General features: G+C 33.9%; 1 protein-coding gene across 2 annotated transcripts in view; it reads left to right on the top strand.

The window, feature by feature from the left end:
• The window catches only part of jbug (filamin-type immunoglobulin domains fbug), a 385,095-nt gene that overhangs the window by 181,044 nt on the left and 179,702 nt on the right, over positions 1-24,349 (top strand). For both annotated transcript variants that reach the window (XM_081769953.1, XM_081769952.1), the window contains 3 exons: positions 4,809-4,950; positions 6,914-6,993; positions 8,812-8,979. In XM_081769953.1, coding sequence (XP_081626079.1) covers positions 4,809-4,950; positions 6,914-6,993; positions 8,812-8,979 — 390 coding nt within the window. The remainder of the gene's footprint in view (positions 1-4,808; positions 4,951-6,913; positions 6,994-8,811; positions 8,980-24,349) is intronic.

The following is a 24,349-nucleotide window of genomic DNA, read 5'->3' as shown; positions in this document are numbered from 1 at the left end:
ATATTCTCCATTACATGGAAAGATTTATGTTCAGCGTTGTGTCATAATGTTTTAAATAATGTAAAACGTATTATCTGAATTGTGTAACACTAGAATTTGGCTCTTTGGTTTCTTTTCGTGTAATTTAGGAAAATTACACAATACCTTCCAAAGCAAATGAAGGAGGGTTGGGATATTGCCTGTAAAATCATCCTTTATAAGGAGTCCCATGGATGTAGTCCGCTTTACTGACTTTTGCATAGATAGAATATGTTTCTAATATTGCCTTTTAATTATACCACGATCATCTTGTAGATATATTTAAGCATGTATAATACTTATGTTTTTACTACATTTACTGCATACACAATAGCACATCATTTTGTGACACAGGGTGAAGAAGGGATTAGTATATATGCAGCATACACAAAATGCATACGTAAATTTTCTAGAAGTGAACAAGCCAGTATGCTTATATTCACATCCTGAAAACGAGAAGTTTTAATGATCACATTAATATTATACTGTATTCTAGATTCACTTATAAATATCATTAAATCAGGGCACTAATTTGTTACTTTGTATGATTTTTTTTATGTATAGCGTAAGAATAAATTTCAGAAAGGCATAACGACGCGTAATGCCGAGAAAAAATGGGGGGGGGGGAGAGTGAAGGGAAAATATTTACCACTCATGCCAATGATACAAGTGCCCATGTTTGGATACATTTGTGATTGCTCTTTTTGTATTAATTTCAGGACTGTTATTAAACATATGTGTCTATTGAGTCAAGAGAAAAATCATCTCAAAGTTGGGGTATAAATTTGCTTATATCTCATATATTAGTGACCATGAAGAAGTTTCTTGACTATTTTATACTACAAACAGTACGTAATCATACTGAATCACTTTTTCTTAATAAACTTTCTGTTGATAATTGCTTAAGAATTCCAGAAAAGAAAGTTATCTTTAGCTAACTAACTCTATGCCCTGTGGAACCCGGAGTTCAATGCCGCGTTCACAGAAGCTCTCCATTGACTTCTGTCCTCAGCCAACTGGATCCACTTTCTACTTTGTATTTTTATTTCTGCGAGATCCATCTTAATTTTGTCTTCCTATCTGCGCCTAGATCTTCCTCATGAATGTTTGATCAATTGGATTTCCAGTTAAAACTTTGAGAACGTTCCTGCTTTCTTCCATTCTGGCTTCATGACATGTCCATCTGAGCCTCCTAGACTTCATGACCCTAACAATGTTTGGTAAACCGTATAAATTATGTAGTTCCTCATTACGAAGTTTACGCCATTCCCCATTCCCGTTTCTCTTGGGTCCGAATATTCGTTACAGGATCTTGTTCTCAAATACTTACAGTCTACGTTCTTCCCTCAGAGTAAACGACCATGTTTCGCAACTATGCAGAACAACAGGTATGATTATCGTTTTATATATTTTAAGCTTCAAATTCCTCGACAAGTTGTTATCATTAAGTGTATATAAGTATAGGCGCACAAGAATATAAACATTAAAGAGGTTTAAAATTAAGCATAATAATAATAATAATAATAATAATAATAATAATAATAATAATAATAATAATAATAATAATAATAATAATAATAATAATAATAATAATAATAATAATCCATTTAGCCAAGAGAACGGCCAGAAGGATCAAATGCAGTGCTCGGTTGGTATTCAGATGCACCAAGCTCTTTCTCTTGATCAGGAGCGCTTAGATCTATACAAAAGGAATCAAATTTAAAATAGTGTTGCAATTTAAAGCTATCCGGAATGCAAAAAGAAAGTTATTATAAAAAAATTATACACATATGAACTCTAAAATATAATGGCACAGCGTTTTAAGGATATTGCCTTTTTAACTGCATTTTAATTAGCAATTTCTCGGTTATTGTATCTGAGTTTTAAAAAACTATACATGAATTATGTTTATTTGTTACATAATATTTAACAGAAAACTGTTATGAACAACATCTGAGATACAAACAAATTTATAACCCATATTTGTACTACTTTTCTCGAGATCGCACGAACGGATATGCTAAAGAATAATCCCACTGGATTCCGTATCCTTAAATTAGTGTAAATAGAGCCCATTTAGAAATGTATCTAACAATGAGCATTTTTACCATTGGCATAAATGATAGTTCTTTGCAGAATAGGAAACTTCGTGATGTAGATTAAACAGAACACCGTACGCATAGCAAGATTGACACATCTAAAGATGAGCAAAACATACAGTTTATATGAGAGATACACGCATTAAATCATAAGATTCTGGTTAGGAAGAATACCTTTAGGTAGGACATGCAGAGATACGAGGATAAATTATGATGGATAGTAGGGTAGGGTAGTATAGAATAGAATTCAGTGGCATGGATTTTGTTTCTGTGATGGTGGGTTTTGGATTTCCTAAAGTACAAAGTTAACTTCAATAAAAATTAAATATGATCAAAGCATACACTTATTATTACTAATCTATTTTACTGTTTTGGCTAATGTATCATTATCTTTATGAAACACATTATTATTACTAGTCTGTGTGACACTCGGAAATATATCAATATCTTCATCAGACACATTATCTTCATTATTACTAATCTCTATGACAGTTTCGGAAATATATCGTTATCTTCATCAGATACATTATTATTATTAATCTGTGTGGTAGTTTTGGAAACCTATCATTATATTCGTCAGAAACAGTATCTTTATTATTACTAATCTATATGGCAGTTTCGGAAATATATCATTATCTTCATCAGACACATTATATTTATTATTAGTAATCTATGTGACAGCTTCGGAAATAAATGATTATCTTCAACAGTCACATTATCTTTATTATTACCAATCTGTGTGACAGTTTCCGAAACATATCATTTATCTTCATCCGACCTATTATCTTTGTTCTTACTAATCTGTATGACAGTTTCGGAAATATATCTATCTTCATCAAACACATTATCTTTGTTCTTACTAATGTGTGTTTCCGAAATAAATCTTCATCAGACACATTTTCTGTATTATTATTAATCTGTATGATAGCTTCGTAAACCTATCATTATCTTCTTCAACACATTATCTTTATTATTACTAATCTGTGCGACAGTTTCGGAAATATAACGTTATCTTCATCAGTCACATTATATTTATTATTAGTAATCTATGTGACAGTTTCCGAAATATTTGATTATCTTCATCAGAAACATTATTATTACTAATCTTTGTTACAATTTTCAAAATATATCATTACCTTTATCAGACACATTATCTGTATTATTATTAATTTGTGAGATAGTTTCGGAAATCTATCATTATCTTCATCAGACACATTATATTTATTATTACTAATTTGTTTAACTATTTCGGATAATATATTGTTATCTTCATCAGACATATTATCTTTATTATTATTAATCTGTGTGACAGTTTCCAAAATATATCATTATCTTCATCACACACATTATCTTTATTATTACTAATTTGTTTTACTGTTTCGAATTATATATCATTATCTTCATTACACACATTACCTTTATCATTACTAATCTGTATGACAGTTTGGAAATATATCATTATCTCCAGTTTGGAAATATATCATTATCTTCATCACACACATTATCTTTATTATTACTAATCTCTATTACATTTCGGAAATATATCATTATCTTCATCAGACATATTATCTTTATTATTAATCTGTGTGATAATTTCCCAAATATATCATTATCTTCATCACATACATTATCTTTATTATTACTAATCTGTATGACAGTTCGGAAATATATCATCATCTTCATCAGTCACGTTATATTTATTATTAATAATCTATGTGACAGTTTCGGAAATATGCGAATATCTTAATCAGAAACATTACCTTTATTATTACTAATCTATGTGACAGTTTCGGAAATATATCTATCTTCATCAAACACATTATCTTTGTTCTTACTTATGTGTGTGACAGTTTCGAAAATCTATCATTATCTTCATCAGACACATTATCTTTATTATTACTAATTTGTTTTACTGTTTCGGTTAATATATCATTTTCTTCATCAGACATGTTATCTTTAGTATTAATCTGTGTAACAGTTTCCGAAATATATCATTATCTTCATCAGACACATTATCTTTATTATTACTAGTTTGTTTTACTGTTTCGGCTAATACATTATCATCTTCATCAAACATATTATCTTTATTTTTACTAATCTGTGTGACAGTTTCGGCTAGTATATCATTCCTTTCAACAAACACATTCTCCCTCATATGATAGTAGTTATATATTAGCCGAAACAGCAACGCATATGATAGTAGTTATATATTAGCTGAAACAGCAACGCAACTTAGTAATAATAAAGATAATGTGTGTAATAAAGATAATAATGTATTTCCGAAACTGTTACACAGATTAATAATAGTAAAGATAATGTGTCTGATGAAGGTAATGATATATTTCCAAAGCTGTTACTCAGATTAGTAATAATAAAGATAATGTGTCTGATGAAGATAGTGATATATTAGCCGAAACAGTAACACAGCGTAGTAATAATAAGTGTTTGTTTGGTCAAATTTTATTTTTATTTTTATTTAAATTGCACTTAATTTCACAGATAGAACCAGCAATATTCATATAGAGTCAATTAAAGACTTGTATCCGTAGAACTCAACACTCGTTAGGTGCTTAAGAACTCTGACAAAAATTCGTTCTTAGGATATTCACAAGTAGTTTAGCAATTCAGTCAATAAATAAATAAATAAATAAGAGAGAGAGATTTCCTTGAAAATTATTTTTCTTTTTCCAGCTCCCTCTAGGAGGTCACTGCCTACACGCGTATCACCAGGTGCGAGAGGCACTTACACAGTTCAATTTACAGCCAATGAAATTGGTGAACATACGGTGGAAATATTGGTCAGAGAGATCCCAGTACCAGGATCTCCTTTCAGGTAGGAAACAGAGTTTTATTTCTTAAGATTTGAAAGTACAAGGTACAATTGAATGAGATTTGAAGATACACATTTTAAAAATAAGGTGGAAATAGTATAACAAGCCGTTATGTAGTAAAATACACAAGATACTAGCTAGAGATGATTTATTATTCTGTCAAACTGTTGTACCTAAATATCAAGATAATGCTGTCTTAGCTTATAAATGAATGAGTTAAGTGATTTCGTCACTTCCTATGAGAAAGGTTCCTAAAGTTATATTTTTGTTTGCGAATAATATGACCATTAGAGGAAAAAAAAAAAACACAGGCCTGTATATTTTTTACATTCCTTACCCGTGATATATTTATTCTTTAAAGGTTTCTTTAATAGACGTTTAAACAAAATTACAATTCTTTCTTTCATTATAATGCTTATAGATCAACTAACTACAAAACCAAGAAAGTTCCATATATAGCACTTTTTTTTTATTTTATAACCCACCAGAAACAAATAATATCGGTAATTCTGTAGAGGTACATCATACGTTACCCGTCCATAACTAATGGATGAGTCAAGTATAACGTACTTTCGTAAGTTCTTCTTGTATTATTTGCTTCCCATCGTGTACATCACCGGCAGACCAACGTATTTCCATAAATTCTTCCTGTATTATTTGCTTCCTATAGTGTACATCACCGGCAGACCAACGTACTTCTATAAGTTCTTCCTGTATCATTTACCTCCCATCGTGTACATCACCGACAGACAAAGGTACTTCCTGTATCATTTGCCTCCCATCGTGTACCTCACTGGCAAATCACTAACACGTCACGACCTGCGAAGAAGCAGTTTAGCAATTCTGCGAAACGATCGGCTTGTCTCTCGCAGTTCTATTATGTAGCTACGCTCGAGATTAATTGCCCAATATGGATTTGCTGGCGTCGTTCTGGCATTACAGACATTAACTGTAATCCACGCACAACGGATTTATACACACAACTACACTGGTCGTAGCCGCATTTTCTTACAGATATGTTCTGTAGTGCGAATTTCTTTCGAATGACACGTGTATACGACATGTTCTTAAATGCAATTCCAACAGTGTATAATAATAAAAATAACAATATATGTCGAAAACTAATCACCTGTTTTATTTCTTCATTTACTCTTTACTTCATAAACATCATCCATTCGTTTCAGTCATCATTCTTACTTTTCTTTTTATATTTAATTTCATGCTAAAAATTTATTCAAAATTACACGATTCCAAAATAAAACGTTTAACTTAAGGCCGTGTCTAACGTTTTTAGCTGAAATCATCAGTCCCTATATAATAACATGGTGAACTTTTTTCCAAAATATTATGAAAACTATTTGTCTTATGCAGTTCAAACTTTCTCCAGATGTTAACCTACCCCAATACTACAGGTTCACTTTTTTATTTTTAAACTAGCTCTTATTTATTATTTTTTAAACTAGCGGACAACCCTAAGTTCACGCGTGACCTATCGGGGGCAGAGAATGAAAGAAATCTACCAGGTTAGCTGCCTATCTGCTGTTCTGCACTGTTGCAAAATGCAGCTAATTATCTTAAACAGCTTTTAAATGGAAGAAAATTAATTTTTAATTAGCGCGCTCTAATATTACCTTAGCAAGAAAAAGTAAAAGTGAACATGCAATATTAATACTAACGAACATTTAACCGAATTTTGAACTGTATAAAATAAATAGTTCTCATAAAATTCTGGAAAGAAATATGCCGTAGTTATGATGTAGGGAAATCCTATCGCATTCCGAGTGTTGGACACAGCCTTAACTAAAATATATTGATTATAATATTGGAGACGCTGTGTTTTAAAAGGGTAAGTTCATTTACAAAACTGAAGCTTTAGAACAAGTAATGTGCAGTCTCAGAATTGATATTGGTTGAAGTAGTGTTTTGAATGAAGTTTTGAAATTAATTTGTTTTTTTATTTTTCAGAACGTACGCCTACAATACTCGTGCCATACGTGTGGGTCGCATTCCAAACGGAGTCGTAGGAAAACCTGTCGAATTCGAAAGTAAGTTTTGTTTCCGATTCATGTTCAGTCATGTTCGTAAAATAAATAAATAAATAAATGAAATAAAAAAAGTAAAAGTTAAATTGAAACTGTTCGTCGTTCTGTTCTTGTATCTGAAGATAGTATACTAAGATCAGTAGCGGAACATAGCCTTTATAAATAGAATCGACCCAAATAATATCATCATCATAGGTATTGTGACAGTATTGGCAAGCTACTTGCCGCAACTGAGAAGCTTCCATGCTCCACGGTCTTCCTTTAGCCTTTTTGTCTTCACGTACGATTTTTCTGTTTTGATATCGTCCATTAATTGTAGTATTCTTCGCCCCCTCTGTCTCTTTCGTGCCACCATAGCCTCTAGCACGTCCCTCATGATACAGTTCCTTCATAGCCAATGTTCCAACCAGTTTCTCTTCCTTTTCTTAATAATATCTTGTTCTTTTCTCCCTTCCATTTCTAACCCCTCATTCCTTTTCCGTTTGACCCAGCTAATTCTCTCAATTTTTCTCCATACTCACATTTCGAAAGTTTCCAGTTATTTCTCAGTATTTTTTCGTAATGTCCATGTTTCTGACCCATACAGTACAATGCTCCACACGAAGTATTTTATGAGTCTTTTTCTCAACTCTTTCTTCAAGGTCCCACAAAATGGTATTTTCTTCCTCCTAAAAACTTCTTTTGCTATTCCTATCCTCGCTTTTATTTCACGTTCACACACTTGTTCCATTTTCTCTCCTCTTACTTCTATATTTGACATCGAGTCCCTCGTTGCAATCACCATGCCTTTTGTCTATCTAACATTTATTTTCATCCCATCTTCTTCACAGCCCTTCCTTAAGTTTTCTAATGTTGATTGTCTCTTCAGATTCCGCAAGCCCCGTATTACCTGCAAACCGTATACACCTAATCATTTTACCTCCTACTGAAATGCCTTCTTTATTTTGTAGGCTCTGTTTCACTATCTCTTCTACATAGATATTAAATAATGTTGACGAGAGACAGCATCTTTGTCGAACTTCCCTTCCAGTTTCACTTCTCTCTGTCATTTCCTCCCTATTCTAACATCAAATAATATAGTACATATTAATTTTTAAAAAATGAGATTTTATGTTATCTATAGCGAATGTTATGTAGCAAGAAGTTAATGGACAGTACTGGAATTTGATGTCTGTTCTGTTGTATGACTCATTGTTTTTTAGATTTAGGTTTTATTTATTTATTTATTTATTTATTTATGTTGCATTGGGAAGTAAATATTTATATAAACACAAACTCTTATCACTGAAATTAAAGCGACTGTAGCAATGTATTATTTTCGTAACAGAACACTGGGAAGTGCAAAGTCCGGGTAGACGAATACTGTAGCCCTACAATTTCTTGATTTACGACATCGGGAGGTGATTCCTGACACCAAGATAAGACAAAAAGTATAGACCAACCTGGGTGCACAAATGCTTCCTTTCGGAGTTATAGGCTGCCGAAAATATATATATATATATATATATTTTTAATTAACTTTAAAGGTTCATAGCTCCGAAATTAGGAGACCTATCACAGTCGGGTCAAGACTTCACTTAGGAACTAATATGTATTCTATCCAAAAATCCATGATTCAGAATTCTAAGGAACTCACGGAACAGTTTTTATGGAGAGATTTGGCTACGGGGATATAATTGAAGTACTCATCAACTACCTCTATAAAAATTGTTGCAGAAGAACCGCAGGATTCTCGAACATGGATATTTCATCATACTTTTCAAGTAGTTCAAAGTCCGATTTCAATCATTTTAATGTAATGTGTTTTGTTATTTATTTCAGTTGACGGTTCCAATGCTGGCTCTGGGAATTTGGAAATTCTTGTGAATGGTGGACACGTGACAAGTTTCGTCCAAAACTTAGGCAATCAGAGATTCTTGGCTTCTTTCGTCCCCCACGAACCAGTAGTTCATCTGGTGGAAATGAAGTTCAACGGGGAAGTTGTCCCTGGTAAGTACCCTGGAATGCTTTCTAACATTCTTCCATTTGGTTACGCCTTCTAATGGAGAATGAATGAAATTCTAGCTAAGATCAAACCTTTAATCTCTAAGAACCTAACAATGGTTATTCGAAGAATTATTTTAGTGTTCAGTATTTGTTGAATTAGCCAGTATAAAAACCGTTTTACCCAGATTTTGACTATATAGCATTCGTTATTCAAAGAATTCGTTTAATAATTGTCAATTGAAGAATATGAGAGTAATATTTACAATTCCAAGACTCGATAATTTAATTCGGACTAGCCAGCCTAATATTTTCTATTCGAAGAATTAGTGAGTCTAATATTCTTTATTTGAAGAACTGTTCAACCTAATTTTTGTTATTCGCAGTTGTTAATCCAGTATTTGTTATTCAAAGAATTAATCAGACGAATACTCTCTTTCCAAAGTATCAGTTAGTATTCGTTATTCGAAAAATTTACCACTCTAATTTTGGTCATTCAAAGAATTAGTCAGCCTAATATTTTCTACTCGAAGAAATAGTCAGCATAATAATGTTCGTTATTCGAAGAATTTGTCAATCCACCACAAGTTATTCTAAGAATTGACCAATCTAATTTTCATTATTCGGAGAATGTCAGGGTAACAGTTGTAATTCTAAGAACTGTCAGTTAAATTTTCGTTGTTCGAAGAACTAGTTAACTGAATATTCTCTATTCGAAGAATTAGTGCATATAATATTTGTTATTCGGAAAATTAGTCAATCCAGTATTCGTTATTCGAAGAATAGATCAGATTAACATTCATTACTTGTATTTGGAGACTATCAGTGTAACATTCGTTCTCCGAAGAACTTGCCAGTCTATTTTTTTCGTTATTCAAAGAATTTTGTCAGCTTCATATTGATATTCGGAGAATATCAGTCTAATATTAACTCTTCAGAGAAATAAATAGTCTAATATTCGTTATTTGAAGAACTGATTAGAAATTCGTTATACAAAACATTAGATAGACTAATATTTGTTATTCGAAGATTTAGTAGGTATAAATTTGTTATTGTACAGTTAGGTATTTAAAAAATAGTATGTATAATATTAATTATTCAGAGAAGTAGTTAGTCTAATATTATTAAAAAATCTTTAGTATAATATTCGTTTTTCAAAAAATTGATTATTTTAATATTCAAAGAACTGGATAAATTAATAGTCGTTATTTAAACAATTGGTCAAATTAATAGTCGTTATTCAAAGAACTTTATAAATTAATAGTCGTTATTCAAATAACTGGATAAATTAATAGTTATTATTTAAACAACTTGTCAAATTAATAGTCGTTATTCAAAGAACTGGTCAAATTAATAGTCGTTATTCAAAGAACTGGATAAATTAATAGTCGTTATTCAAAGAACTGGTCAAATTAATAGTCGTTATTCAAAGAACTGGATAAATTAATAGTCGTTATTCAAAGAACTGGATAAATTAACAGTCGTTATTTGAAGAACTGGTCAAATTAATAGTCGTTATTCAAAGAACTGGTTCACCTCCGGTGCTTGGAGTCCCTGGTTCGATCCCAGCTCGCGCCGTGTGGACTTTGTGGTGGACAAACATCGTGCTCGTGGGTTTTCTCGGGGTTCTCCCGTTTCCTCCCACTTTCATCATTCCACCATTTCACTCATTTCTCATTATCACTGTCTTCCTTAGCTTAACCCACATAACCGTCGGACGTTAAACTTAAAGATTTCATTTCATTTTCATTTCAAAGAACTGGTCAAATTAATAGTCGTTATTCAAAGAACTGGATAAATTAATAGTCGTTATTCAAAGAACTGGTCAAATTAATAGTCGTTATTCAAAGAACTGGATAAATTAATATTCGTTATTTAAAGAACTGGTCAAATTAATAGTCGTTATTCAAAGAACTGGATAAATTAATATTCGTTATTTAAAGAACTGGTCAAATTAATAGTCGTTATTCAAAGAACTGGATAAATTAATAGTCGTTATTCAAAGAACTGGATAAATTAATAGTCGTTATTCAAAGAACTGATCAAATTAATAGTCGTTATTCAAAGAGCTGGATAAATCAATAGTCGTTATTCGAAGAATTAATAATTCAAATATTCGATATTCGAAGAACTTGTCAATCCAGTGTTCGCTATTCAAAGAATTAGTCAGAATATTATTTTATTCTGAGAATTAAATAGACTAATATTTGTTAATCCCAAAAACAGTAGTACAAAAGTTATTATTTATTTATTTATTTATTTATCAACACAACAGGCATTACTGCCCAATTACAGTGTCTACTTATGAACTTGGATAAATAATGTTAGAGTATAACGTAAAACTTTCCCCATGTAGGTATTTTTTCTCATGTGAGTCAATACTATTTTTAGTTAAGGAGGAGGATTAATTGTAAATGGACTGGAAGTGTTAAGTAAAAGCTTTAGCAATTTCATCATTTTTAGTCAGACTCTGTCCGTCATAGGTCATAGACTCAGAAGAAAGATGTCGGGATTTATTTTTAATATAAGTCCAGAAGTGTTGTGGGTCTTCGGTTATATTATTTTCAGCATTAGAGATAAAATTATTATGTACTATTACTATTTCACGCTTCACTTCTCTACGTAGTCTGCCTTACTCGTTTCAATGATATTCAAAAGTTAGTTATTTTAGTACTATATAAAAAATTATTTGATATTCGTTCTTCGAAGAATTAGTCAATCTAATATTCAATTTCGAAGATTTCAATAGTCCAATATTCGTTATTCAAAGAACTAGCTACTTTAATACTCATTGTTATTAAATAAAAAAAAAAGTAAACACACCAATATTCATTATTTGGAATATTAGCTAGTATTGTGCAGTTACGTCTCGTCAATTCTTGTAGCTGGGATCATTAATAATAAACATAAGATGTTGGGGATTTAGAACTGATAAGCCGTTCCAAGATTTTACAAACTTAAGCTTGTATAGCAAAAGGTAATGAGATCGGGACCTGGGTTGCTTTGGAAATGAAACAGACCACATGTAAATTAAATGCAAATTGTGATGTTACTGGAAATGAAGAAGGAGTAAAGAAACAAAGGATATACTCAGGACAGGTTTCATCTACTCGGCACTTACCTGACGTTCTCGGTCAGCGATGACTCCTTTGATGGATAGTTGTCTTCTCTCTGCTTTATTTCCTGTAGGTGTCGGTGGTCTGCAGGCTCAAATGGAAGTCCTACACACACATATGTATATATAGAAAATATGTTTTTCCAGCGACGGTAAACTTTATCGAAATACGAACGCTGTCTCAAATATATAGATATTCATATCTGAAATTAAACAACGAAATAAATGGACATTATCCTTTCTTGACCAGGGTAAGATTCGGACTTCTAGACTCAAAATCGTGGCCCGCGCGATTACATCCTCGTTGTATCAAGTCTAAACGTTAATTCTCTCGTTTCTGCATCGTTGAGACTGTTTTGTCGGCCACTTCGGTCATTCGCTTCTTAGTTCAATGAATTATTTACTACCTAATTATGAAAGTGCAAGTTGTGTACAGATTAACCTCAAATAAAATGATTGTTGGAAGATGGACAAAGGAAACAATGTAATATTACCAGTTTTTTAAATAATTCAAGTCTAATATCCGTTAATTGAAGAACTGGCCAGTCTAATTTTCCTTATTTAACGAATTAGCGTAATTTTCCGTATTCATCAAAGAACTATATACCTACAAATATTTATTTTTTAAAGAATTTAATAATTATAACATTCGAAATTGAAAGAATTATCGGTATAATATTTATAATGACTATTTGAAGAATTGGTAAGTCTAAAATTCGTTATTTGTAGAACTTTCTGCTTAATGGTCGTTATTCGAAGGATTAATAGTATAATAAACCTTTTTGAAAGAATTTGACAAGTTATTAAAATCATTATATAACCGTTCTCAATTCAAAATGTAGGCGTTCCTGGAGAATATTGTTTTTGCAGACGGCTGTAAACAACTTATCGCAAAGTTGAAATTCAGCTAAATCTCTTCTCGTATTCTAAATACAAGCTTTCACCAAAGTTTATGAAAATCGTTAAAGATGCTTTAAAGAAAATTTTGGTTTCCATAATAATAGATTCTACAGATGCTACTGGACGAGTTATTGCAAATTTGAATCCTAACTCTCTCCTACCGAGAAACCGACTTTCACCCCATTTTATGAAAATCCTTAGAACTATTTTTAAGATAAAATTCACGTATTCTCTGATGTGTCTGCAGACATCTCAGATAAGTGTTTTCGAAGTGAAATCGCACGGAAATTTTTTCTGGTACCGAAAAATGGATTTTTTGTAAAATTACATTAAAATTGTTTGTGCCGTTTGAAGCTACACTTAATGTTTCCTCCCATTTTTTTTTTTTTTTTTTTTAGAAATCCTATTCTTTGTAAAATTTCGAGCAATATAAAATCAAACATTTCATTTCTTCTTCTTGCACACTGTTATCAGTGATAAGGGGGTGTGTACTCAGACGGAATGTCTTAACCGATTTAAGCCCCTGGGTCGAAAACGACCAACTTGCATATTTTGTTACTGCTAAAGCTTATATATTTATATAAAGGTCGTTTTCGACTCCTATCATAATTAGCCAGTGGGAGATCAGCAAAAAAGAAATGACACGAAACTCATCAAGAATAGATCGAAAACTATTTATTTTCCAAAATAAATTAAAATACAAAACAAACAAAAAAAGATAAGGGCATATACTGGTATGGGTTAATAGACTGTGAGTGTTGTATTGTTCGAATGGAGAGAGAGTGAAAAAAAAAGATTATTGCATTCCCAATGTTGTAGGAGGAATATTTCAGTCGACAGGTTAGAACTTCTCAGGAAAGAACTTCTCAGATTGGGTAATATCGTTCGATGTCCTGACAGCAAAGAATGGTATCTGAGGTTCCATTTCTAATAAACATCCAATTCAGTATATACCGTGCCATCTGGCGATATAATTTTGGAACTTGAGTATTACTAACTTCTCTGTTACTTTTCCTTTGTTACTTTTCCTTATTTCCTTACTTAAGAGAAAATCTGCCTATCACCAAATGAAGCTGAGATGTTAAGCAAACATCCTCAAATTGTGTCTACGAATCTTCTATTGCGGACAAGAATATTCTTACATATTTATATAAACAAATTATTCCCTATACTATTACATTGCTTTATGAAAATGAAATGAAATTTTGAGTTTTACGTCCCACGGTTATGCCGGTTAGGCTAAAGGAGACGGTGATGATGAGAGATGAGTGAAAATGGTGGAATGAAGAAAGTGGGAGGAAACGAGGGAGAACGCCGAGAAAACCTACGCACACGGTGTTTGTCCACCACAAAGTTCACTTGGCGGGAGCAGGGTTTGAACTCGGGACCCCAAGCACCAGAGGGAACGCTCTACCACTGAGCCACCGCGGCCCCCCACTTATATTGCTTTAGTATCACCTTGAAAGCAAGAATTTCAGATCTTAATTTAGTTTCGAAAAACGCCAATGTTTCTACTTTGATAAAAGAAGTGTTTCTCTTTAACAATTCATTGCAAAATTCGAATCCATTAGATAGATATAATTCCTCGTTCGTCGTGCACCTCTTTTCCAGATAAATAGTATATGATGCAGTTCTGCTCGCCAATGTCACTGACAATTGCAAGTAACGTACCATAATTAGATCGTTCGTATGGGACAAGCTCTTAGAGTCCACAATAGTATTGTAGCTGAAAAATTAACACATAAATTCAACTTGACACAAAATAATTAAAACTTTAAAATCATCATACGTTAATTATAGCTTTTTTAAAAAAGTTTAACATCCCATGATTATGCGCCGAGGCTAAGGGAGACGGTGATGATGAGATAGATGATAATGATGATAGGAAACGAAAGAACCCACAGAAAACCCACGCACACGGTGTTTGTCCACCACAAAGCACATTTGGCGGTAAGTGTTAATTATAGCTAGTTGTGACAATATAAAGTAATAATTGGGTATAATTAAAGTGACAATTAAAATTGAATGATAATTTTTAAATTTAACGTCCCACGATTATGCCCAGTAGGCTAAAGGATACGGATGAATAATGAAAGTGGATTATTATGACAGAATTAGTGGAATGGGAATGTGTAAAGAAATAGAACAACCCCGAAAAATCCACGGTCACAGTGTTCTGCACCAGAAACTCACTTGGCCTGCATTAAACCAGGGACTCAGAGGCCGATATAGAAGGTAAAAACTGGGGGGAGGGAGAAACCATAACCCAGATTATGATAGATATATCATGAGTTTCCTATAAACTTTCAAGAATATATAAATAATAGCTTCAATTATTTTCTTCACTCAAAAGACTGAGGGGCCGAGGCCCCCCCGGTCCGGGCTAGATCCGGCCACTGCAGGGACCCTTAAGAGATGAAAATAGTAAAAAGTTTTAAACAATATACAATATTTAAAAAAATATATATTGCTGCTTTGATTGAATGCAACTTGTTAATGGATTCGTTTAAATAACGTAATTGTCCACAGCTGTAGTAAATGTTCTAGAATTCTTGAGTAGACAAAAGAGTTTTTTTTTTTTTTTGAATATTCATAAATTATGTGATACTACTCCTAACTTTGATTAGGATGTTTCAATTAAAATTGTATAATAATATTTACAAGATTACAGTACACTATAGAATTCTTGTAATCAAATTATTAATATAACGTGGGTAACATACGGATGATTTGTAAAACCATTCACACACTACCAGTATCACATGACGCCATTTTTCCGGAAACCCTCAGTTCTTTAGACGAATTGACCTACGTATAAGAACAAACGTTGCTCTGAAACAAAATTATAATTGTTAGATTTATTCAACAACATTTTTGTGGTTAAGTCAAACGAATGCTTTTTCCTTAGGGATTTTAAAATGTGATTTACTTTTTTTGAGATTATTTTATCATAACGTGAGAAATTTTACATCACTAAAAATGTTGTGGGTTTCTTAGAAACTGTTATTTTACGTGATGAAGCGGGCGTTGTTTTTGTATTATATGTATCTGTGGTTAACGAGTGTTGTATTGTTCGTCAGATCGAACCAACACAACTACACGTCCGTATCGATAATTCGTTAGATCGAATTGGCAGATCATTGCATTTTTCTTACATACAACATTTTAAGAATGTTTTAAAAAAAGAAATGAATTGATTTTCTTGTGTTTAAGGACTATAAAAGATTATTTAAATTTGATTTAACCCTACAAATGCCTGAAAGGTGTGACAATGTTGCCCACACATTGAACTTTTTTATGATAAATTGTTTGCTAAGAGCTCTTCATTTTTACATGTTCGTTTGAGTTAATGTTCATTATTTTTAGCTTTATAAATAATATAATGAATTTTATTTCTCTATATATTATAAAAAAGGCTAATCCATCTGATGCGGACAGACATGATCTTCTTTTGGTTCTACTAAAAATTTCAGCCCTTTTGTAGAACTAAGTTAAAAATGAAATCCTTAAGTTTTACGCCCATGGTTATGCCGGTTAGGCTAAAGGAGACGGTGATGATGAGAGATGAGTGAAATGGTGGAATGAAGAAAGTGGGAGGAAACGGGAGAACCCCGAGAAAACCCATGAGCACGGTATTTGTCCACCATAAAGTCCACACGGCGCGAGCTGGGATCGAACCAGGGACCCCAAGCACCGGAAGTGAACGCTCTACCGCTGAGCCACCAACCTTGGGAAGTAACGTAACACAAGTAACGCGTTACTTTTTAAGTAACGTTTCCTAGTAACGCGTTACATTTTTCCAAAGTAACTGTAACGGTTTGCGTTACTTTTTTCGCGTTACATTTCGGACGAGTAACTACAATATATGTATATTTTTTTTTTTCGGAAACAAATGTTTCTTTCCTGTAAGTGAATTTCCTAGAATAAAACACTCGAGCATGAACTACATATGTCAGTGACGGACAATCACAGATACACAGAGAAACAGATAAGTTCGTAGTTCCACTTGCTGTTTTTGGAAGGTGAGGACAGCCTTAGGGAAATCACGTGTATTGATTGCAAGATTTTGTCGTAGATTTTGACAGCTCCAAACAAATACATTCATGAGTGAACTAGGAGTGCAATGATACCGGTAGTCTATTTTACTTTGATTGGTGTTGTTTTTATAAAGATGGAGAACGAAAATATTTTACCGTTCGAACATTTGAAAGAATACTTTTTTCTTAAGAACTGAGGATGATGGTGGACAGAATTTAAAAGTAAAGTGTCTGAAGTGCCCTGGCGGAAAATATTTATCAACAACTAGGGTGTCATAATTAACGATTTACAGTAAGGGGTTAATATGAATGAACTGTTTTCTGATGAGCAGGCCTACTTTATTAGTAGAAAATAGTTTGCTGATAATATGTAATATTGGACTTCTTTCAGATCAGTTTGCTTATCTTAGAGTCCTGTTGATTATAGAGTTTGAAACTAGCTTTAAAAAGCATGTATCGATTTTAGAGTTACGGGCAAGTTTTGATTCACTCCCAGTTCATGTGATCTAATTTTATTAGTTGTAGTGTATTGTTTCTCTATATTCTGTACTTTTAATTTTACATAACAACATTGTTATTATTATATAATTAGTTTAGCAGAATAATAATAAACAACTAATTTTTCTAACACAAAGGGATGACCACGAGTCAAGCTAAAACTCGACTCGACTCGAATTCAAGTCGAGTTTCGAGTCAAGTTAAAGGTAATATTCTCGAGTCGAGTTCCGAGCCGATTCAGTTTCTTGCGTCGAGTTTCGAATCTAGTCGAGTTTGATAAATGGCTCGTTCGTTTTAATTCGTCTTGAAATCATGGCCTGATTACACTGGAAAACGAAAGCCATGAGAAATGTAAGCTAAACAGTAATATGGAATACTTTTAGTGTTGCTCACGAGAGGGGACACTGCTCGCATCTCGTCTCGTCTCGATAGCGAGACCACAAGAGATTTTTTATAACAAGTTCAGCTCAGCTCGGCTCAACTGAGAAGACGGCTCGAGCCGGCTCACTTGGGGTGAACCATCGGCTCGAGCTGGCTTGGTAGGGATGAGCCATCTGCTCGGTTCAGCTCAACTGAGCCGAGGGCTCTAGCCGAGTCGGTTGGGTGAGCTGTTGGCTCGGCTCACTTCTCGGTTCGGGTCGATAGTGAATGAGTTGTGAGCCGAGCAGTTCGAGTCATTGACAATTCTTAACCCGGGCCGAGCAGCTTTGAAGATATTTGGCCAGTGCCCTATAACTTTTAATAGTGTTTGGCTCGAGCCCGAATACTCAACCTAGACCCTCAAACCAAATTCAGAAGCTAGTGAACAATGTCCTTGGCTCCTATACTTCACGACTACCGAGGTTGGCAATCAACTACTTTTTTAGTATTCAAATACAAACCGCCTATCTTTCATGTTTATATACAGTGTCGTTATAATTGTTAGTAATAATAATAATAATACCCAGACAACACGTACGTGTACGACACATGTGTCCTATCCATGCATAAGACGTACATGTGCACATGTGCATTTGTGTGGATGATAAACACATACATAACCCGTGCATAAGCCGTACACGTGAATTTGCGTGAATGAAGCACACATGCATAACTCGTGTATGTGCACATGTGCATTTGCGTGGGTTATGCATATGTACATAACCAGTGACTAAGTCGTGCATGTGCACATGTGCATTTGCAGGGATAAAGCACACATTTATATAACCCGTGCAAAAGCCGTTACGTGCACATGTGCACTTGCGCGGATGAAGCACACGTACAAAACCCGTGCTTAAGCCGTTATGTGCACATATGCATTTGCATGGATGAAGCACACATTTATATAACCCGTGCTTAAGCCGTTATGTACACATGTGCATTTGCATGGATGCAGCGCACGTACGTAACCCGTGCTTAAGCCGTTATGTGCACATGCGCATTTGCATGGATGAAGCACACATTTATATAACCCGTGCTTAAGCCGTTATGAACACGTGCATTTGCATGGATGAAACGCACGTACGTAACCCCGTGCTTAAGCCGTTATGTGCACATGTGCATATGCATGGATGAAGCACACATTTATATAACCCGTGTTCAAGCCGTTATGTACACATGTGCATTTGAATGGATGCAGCGCACGTACGTAACCCGTGCTTAAGCCGTTATGAACACATGTGCTTTTGCATGGATGAAGCACACACATAATATATATCCCGTGCTTAAGCCGTTATGAATACATGTGCATTTGCATGGATGAAGCACACATTTATATAACCCGTGCTTAAGCCGTTATGTACACATGTGCATTAGCGTGGATGCAACGCACGTACATAACCCATGCTTAAGCCGTTGTGTGCACATGTGCATTTGCACGGCTACTGCACGTGTGTATGAGACGTCCATAATACCGTGCAAGTGTATACATTCTTTCATTCTTTTACTCTCATTCTAATCAACAATATAAAGTAACCTCCATTTTTGGTAGGTGTCGTTTTTCCTTCAAGCGGTGTTATAGAGGCTTTTCGACGAGTGAAAGCTGAATGATTGTATAAACTTCATAACCTTCTCTGTGCTAAGATACAAGATGAACAGGTGGCAGCACTGTACCGTTGTAACTACTGTCAGACAATTCATAGGTTTATAAAATTATTTTCGTGACCGGTTACAGCAGAATATGTTGCGTTATTTGTTACTTGGCAAACATGTCAAAGATACTACTTAAAGCTTTGCTCGTTGCAATTAATAAACTCCAAAAGTAAAATTCTCACTGACAATTATTAGTTACTTGAGAAGTACTTTGAAGGTGATGTCTTTGGTGTTATAGATGGTGTTACTGCGTAAGGCACCATATATATAAACTCTTTTCTCCGTTGCATCTCGAAAATGCTTTTACATCACCTCTGCACTACGAGGAAATCATATGTGTCCTACTTGTAAGTCATCTGTCCTACATGTTAATCCCCTGTTTACTGCGTGTAAATCATCTTTGTCCTACATGTAAATCACCTGTGTGCTACGTGTAAATCACCTGTGTCGTACATATAAATCATCTTGGTACTGCGTGTAAATCTCCTATGTGCTACGTGTAAATCACCTCTGTCCTAAATTTAAATCATCTGGGTGCTGCGTGTAAATCACCTCTGTCCTACATGTAAATCATCTGGGTACTGCGTGTAAATCACCTGTGTGTTACGTGTAAATCATCTCTGTTCTACATGTAAATCACCTGGTTACTGCGTGTAAATCACCGCTGTCCTACATGTAAATCACCTGTGTGCTACGTGTAAATCGAATATGTGCTACATGTAAATCACCTGCGCAGCAGGTGCAAATCACTTGTGCAGGACGTGTACGTGTGCATTGCACATGTCCTGTGCACGTGAAGATGTTGAATAGGACTTGTGACGTATATGTGCATCACATGTACAGGCGTGCATTTATACAGATGATGCACATGTTGCATCCGTGCAATTGTACATGTACTATACAGGTACTGTACGTGCATTGTGCTGTCTGGGATGATAATAATAATAATAATAATAATAATAATAATAATAATAATAATAATAATAATAATAATAATAATAATAATAATAATAATAATAATAATAATAATAATAAAAGTTGTAGTAGTAGTAGTGTCATTGATAATAATTATACTGTATGTAATATACTTGAAGAATGTACTCGAAACTACACACCGGATTTGGCTCGACTTGACTCGAAACTCGACCCCAATTCGAGTCGAGTTGGAGGTAATTTTTCGAGCCTAATTCTTGGTTCTAGCGCAAAGATGTCTGTTTCTAGTCGAATCGAGTTTCAAAGAAAACTCACTCGAACACGCTCGTGGCCATCCCAACGAGTAACGCAGTATGGCATTTTATCAATGTTACATTACATGAAAATGTTCATATATCAAGTAAAAATTTGTCCTTGCATTTACATAAAGCGATTCAGAACGTGCAATAATAATAATAATAATAATAATAATAATAATAATAATAATAATAATAATAATAATAATAATAATAATAATAATAATAATAATAATAATAATAATAATAATAATAATAGCGGTAGTAATAGTAATACTGAAAATTGAAGTCATAATTTTTTTCACATTTTTAAAGTTTGGGACCTAAAAGTAACGCGTTACTTTCAAAGTAAAGTAACAGTTACTTTTTTGTTGCAGGTAACGCGTTACATTTTAAGAGAAAGTAAAGCAACTTGTAACGCGTTACATTTTTAGAAGTAACTTACTCATCACTGTGTGGAGTATTGTGCTGTATGGGTCAGAAATGTGGACGGTATACAAAAATGACGAAAAGCGACTGAAAGCCTTCGAAATGTGGGTGTGGAGAAGAATGGAAATATTTATTTGGGCCGAGCGGAAAACGAATGAGAGGGTGTTAGAAATAGTGGGGTAGAAAATAACAATTTTAGATATTATTAAGAAGAGGAAGAGAAACTGGTTGGGAAATTGGGTAAGAAGGAACTGTATCATGAGGGACGTGCTGGAGGATATGGTGGCAGGAAAGGGAGGGAGAGGACGAAGGAGACTACAGTTAATGGGCTATATCAAAACAGAAAAATCGTACGTGAAGACGAAGAGGTTAGCGGAAGACCACGGAGCATGGAAGCTTCTCAGTTGCAGCAAGTGGCCTGCCATTAATGTCAGAATATTGATGAAGATGATGATGTTGATATGGACTTATTCATTAGAAATGACAGACAATCCATATTGTAGGGTTATTAATGAAACATTTATTTATAAAATATGAACAAAATCTCCTGAGTCATTTTTCGAGAAATCGTCCCGGAAAAGCTCACCCTCTAAAATAAAGTACCCCTTGTGGATTTTTTTCAGGACAAATGAGTTATGTCTTATTGACAGGTTATTAGTGACACTACTTACAAAATATTAAGACAATGTCGTGAGTCGTTTTTGAGAAAATCGTCCGAAAGAACTCACTCCAAGAATAAACTACTTCTTGTGGAGTTTTCAGGTCAAATGAGTTGTGCCACGTCATCAGGTTATGGAATATGAAGACAATCGACCGAGTCGTTTTTGAGAAAATAGTCCGAGAAACTACCCCTATTGGATTTTTCCTACAAATAGGAGTTATACCATGTTATAGGTTTGGTAATGAAAAATTGAATTATTAAATATGAACAAGATCGTTAGAACCGTTTTCGAAAAAAATATCAGATTTTGATTTTTACCCTTCAGTAAACTATCTTATTTTTTGAAGTAGGGAAAAATTCAAAACACGCCTCTAGAGAATCTGATATAAACTAGTGCTGTCGAAATCGGTTTTTTTAAAAAAACGAAAACCGGTTTTTGAAAAAAAAATAAATTTCATAAAACCGAAATGTCGGTTTTGAAAACTGCTTTTGCGGTTTCGGTTTCCAAAACCGCTTCTGCGGTTTCGATTTTGAAAACCGCATTTGCGGTTTCGGTTTTGAAAACCACATTTGCGGTTTTGGTTTTGAAAACCGCAAATGTCACAAAAATTCGACAACACTAATAAAAACCATAATTTTAAAATCTGGTCTCGATGCGTTGAGAACTGTAGCTCTTAGGTAAGTGAACATTTTTGGGGAGCATAGTGGCTTAGTGGTAAAGTGTTTGCCTCTGGTGCATGGGATCCCTGGTTCAATTCCCGTCGAAGCAAGTTTGTAGTGGACAACATTATGTCCGTGGGTTTTTTTGGGTACTCCCGTTTCCTCCAACATTCACATTCCATCAATTCCTCGATCATTCACTTGATTCATCATGTTTCTCCCTTAGCCTAGCAGGAATAATTGTGGGACATAAACTAAAATAATACTGCTATTGGGGGTCTAGAAAGTGGAGTATTCCACACAGAAGAAACTGGAAGATCCCGAAAAACACCTGACTTCAAAAATGTCCTTGTTGTTCCGACTTGTTGGAAGTGATTGTAAATAAATGCTTGGTTTGACATTGCATTGAAGATTGTTCACATAACATGATCATTTACAGATATTTTTCCTGATAAATTTTTACCCGTTATTTTCAACTGTATCTATTTTGACTTCTCGACCTGGCAACGCTGGATCTCACAACGAATTGAAAAAAACGTTAAAAAAAGCGCAATACTATTTCTCTTAGAGAATAAAAGAATCAAAATGCATACTTTCTCTAGCACCATACATAACGATCAATAACTACCATATGTTTTCTTGGAAATATTAAGTTCCAATGTTGCAAATACCAATAGTGATTGATATAAACACATACTATTGTTAGTTTTTGACGACAGAATTTTATGACTACTTGCAATATTGAAAGAACAGTTAACATTTGACAATCAAAATTGTTTTAAAGTGCAAATCATTTCAGAAATATCTGGAAAACGAAATTAATCGTGCCATGGGAAACATGGCGTCACGAAACGTGTATTGTTTAAAATAAACATGCTGAAAAGAAGAAGAAAAAAACTATTACAACAAACGTAGTAACATTTATCAGTTATGTCCTTTGTAATCATTAATTACGATTATACATATGAACATGTAAATGGTTAATAATAACGAAAGCGAGGCAAGGAGATTAATCTAGAAATGAAGTGACGCATGGACGATTGTCATATGTTATGCCTGGAATGCTTTTCAAATGATTTCTGTTCTGCTTTCTGTTTAGAGAGCGATCAACCACTTTCGTATATTTACAGCGTCGTCTTCTTCTTTTAATGTTTTCTCTGCTTATTTTCTTAACATTATAGCAAAATATATTTTCATATATAACAGAAATCGTGCAAAGTAATGAATTATGAAAGAGTTAAATAGTCGTAAGTACGTAAACAGAAATGTAAATTTTCCTGTAACATGTAAAAAGAACAATTAATCATTTATCAGAATTAGTGTGGAAAAGTAATTACATTTTTATAGTGGAAATGTAGTAGTGAATTTATTTACCGAAAATATTTCCCATGACTCTGGAACAACGATACAAACACATTTTTAATATTAATACGGTAATTAACGGGAATGCGGCGTAGGATCGAAACTGCGTAGCATCGAAACTGCGTACGATCGAAAAATTCAGCTCAAAACCTGTTTCGATCCTACGCAGTTTCGATCGTACGCAGTTTCGACGCTACGCAGTTTCGACCGTACGCAGTTTCGATCCTACGCAGTTGCCCTGAAATAATTTAAGTTTTAATCATGCGCTCAAAAAATATTTTTTTTCTCTCTATCTTTAATTTGTTTAACCTGTGCAGCTATAAATTAGGGTTATATTCATGGACTCCACACGACCTAAACTGCGTAGGATCGAAACTGCGTACGGTCGAAACTGCGTAGCGTCGAAACTGCGTAG

The sequence above is a fragment of the Thermobia domestica genome, chromosome 8 (genome assembly GCF_964235325.1).
Source record: "Thermobia domestica chromosome 8, izTheDome1.hap1.1, whole genome shotgun sequence".
Taxonomy (NCBI): domain Eukaryota; kingdom Metazoa; phylum Arthropoda; class Insecta; order Zygentoma; family Lepismatidae; genus Thermobia; species Thermobia domestica.
This window is presented reverse-complemented; position numbering and strand designations above follow the sequence as displayed.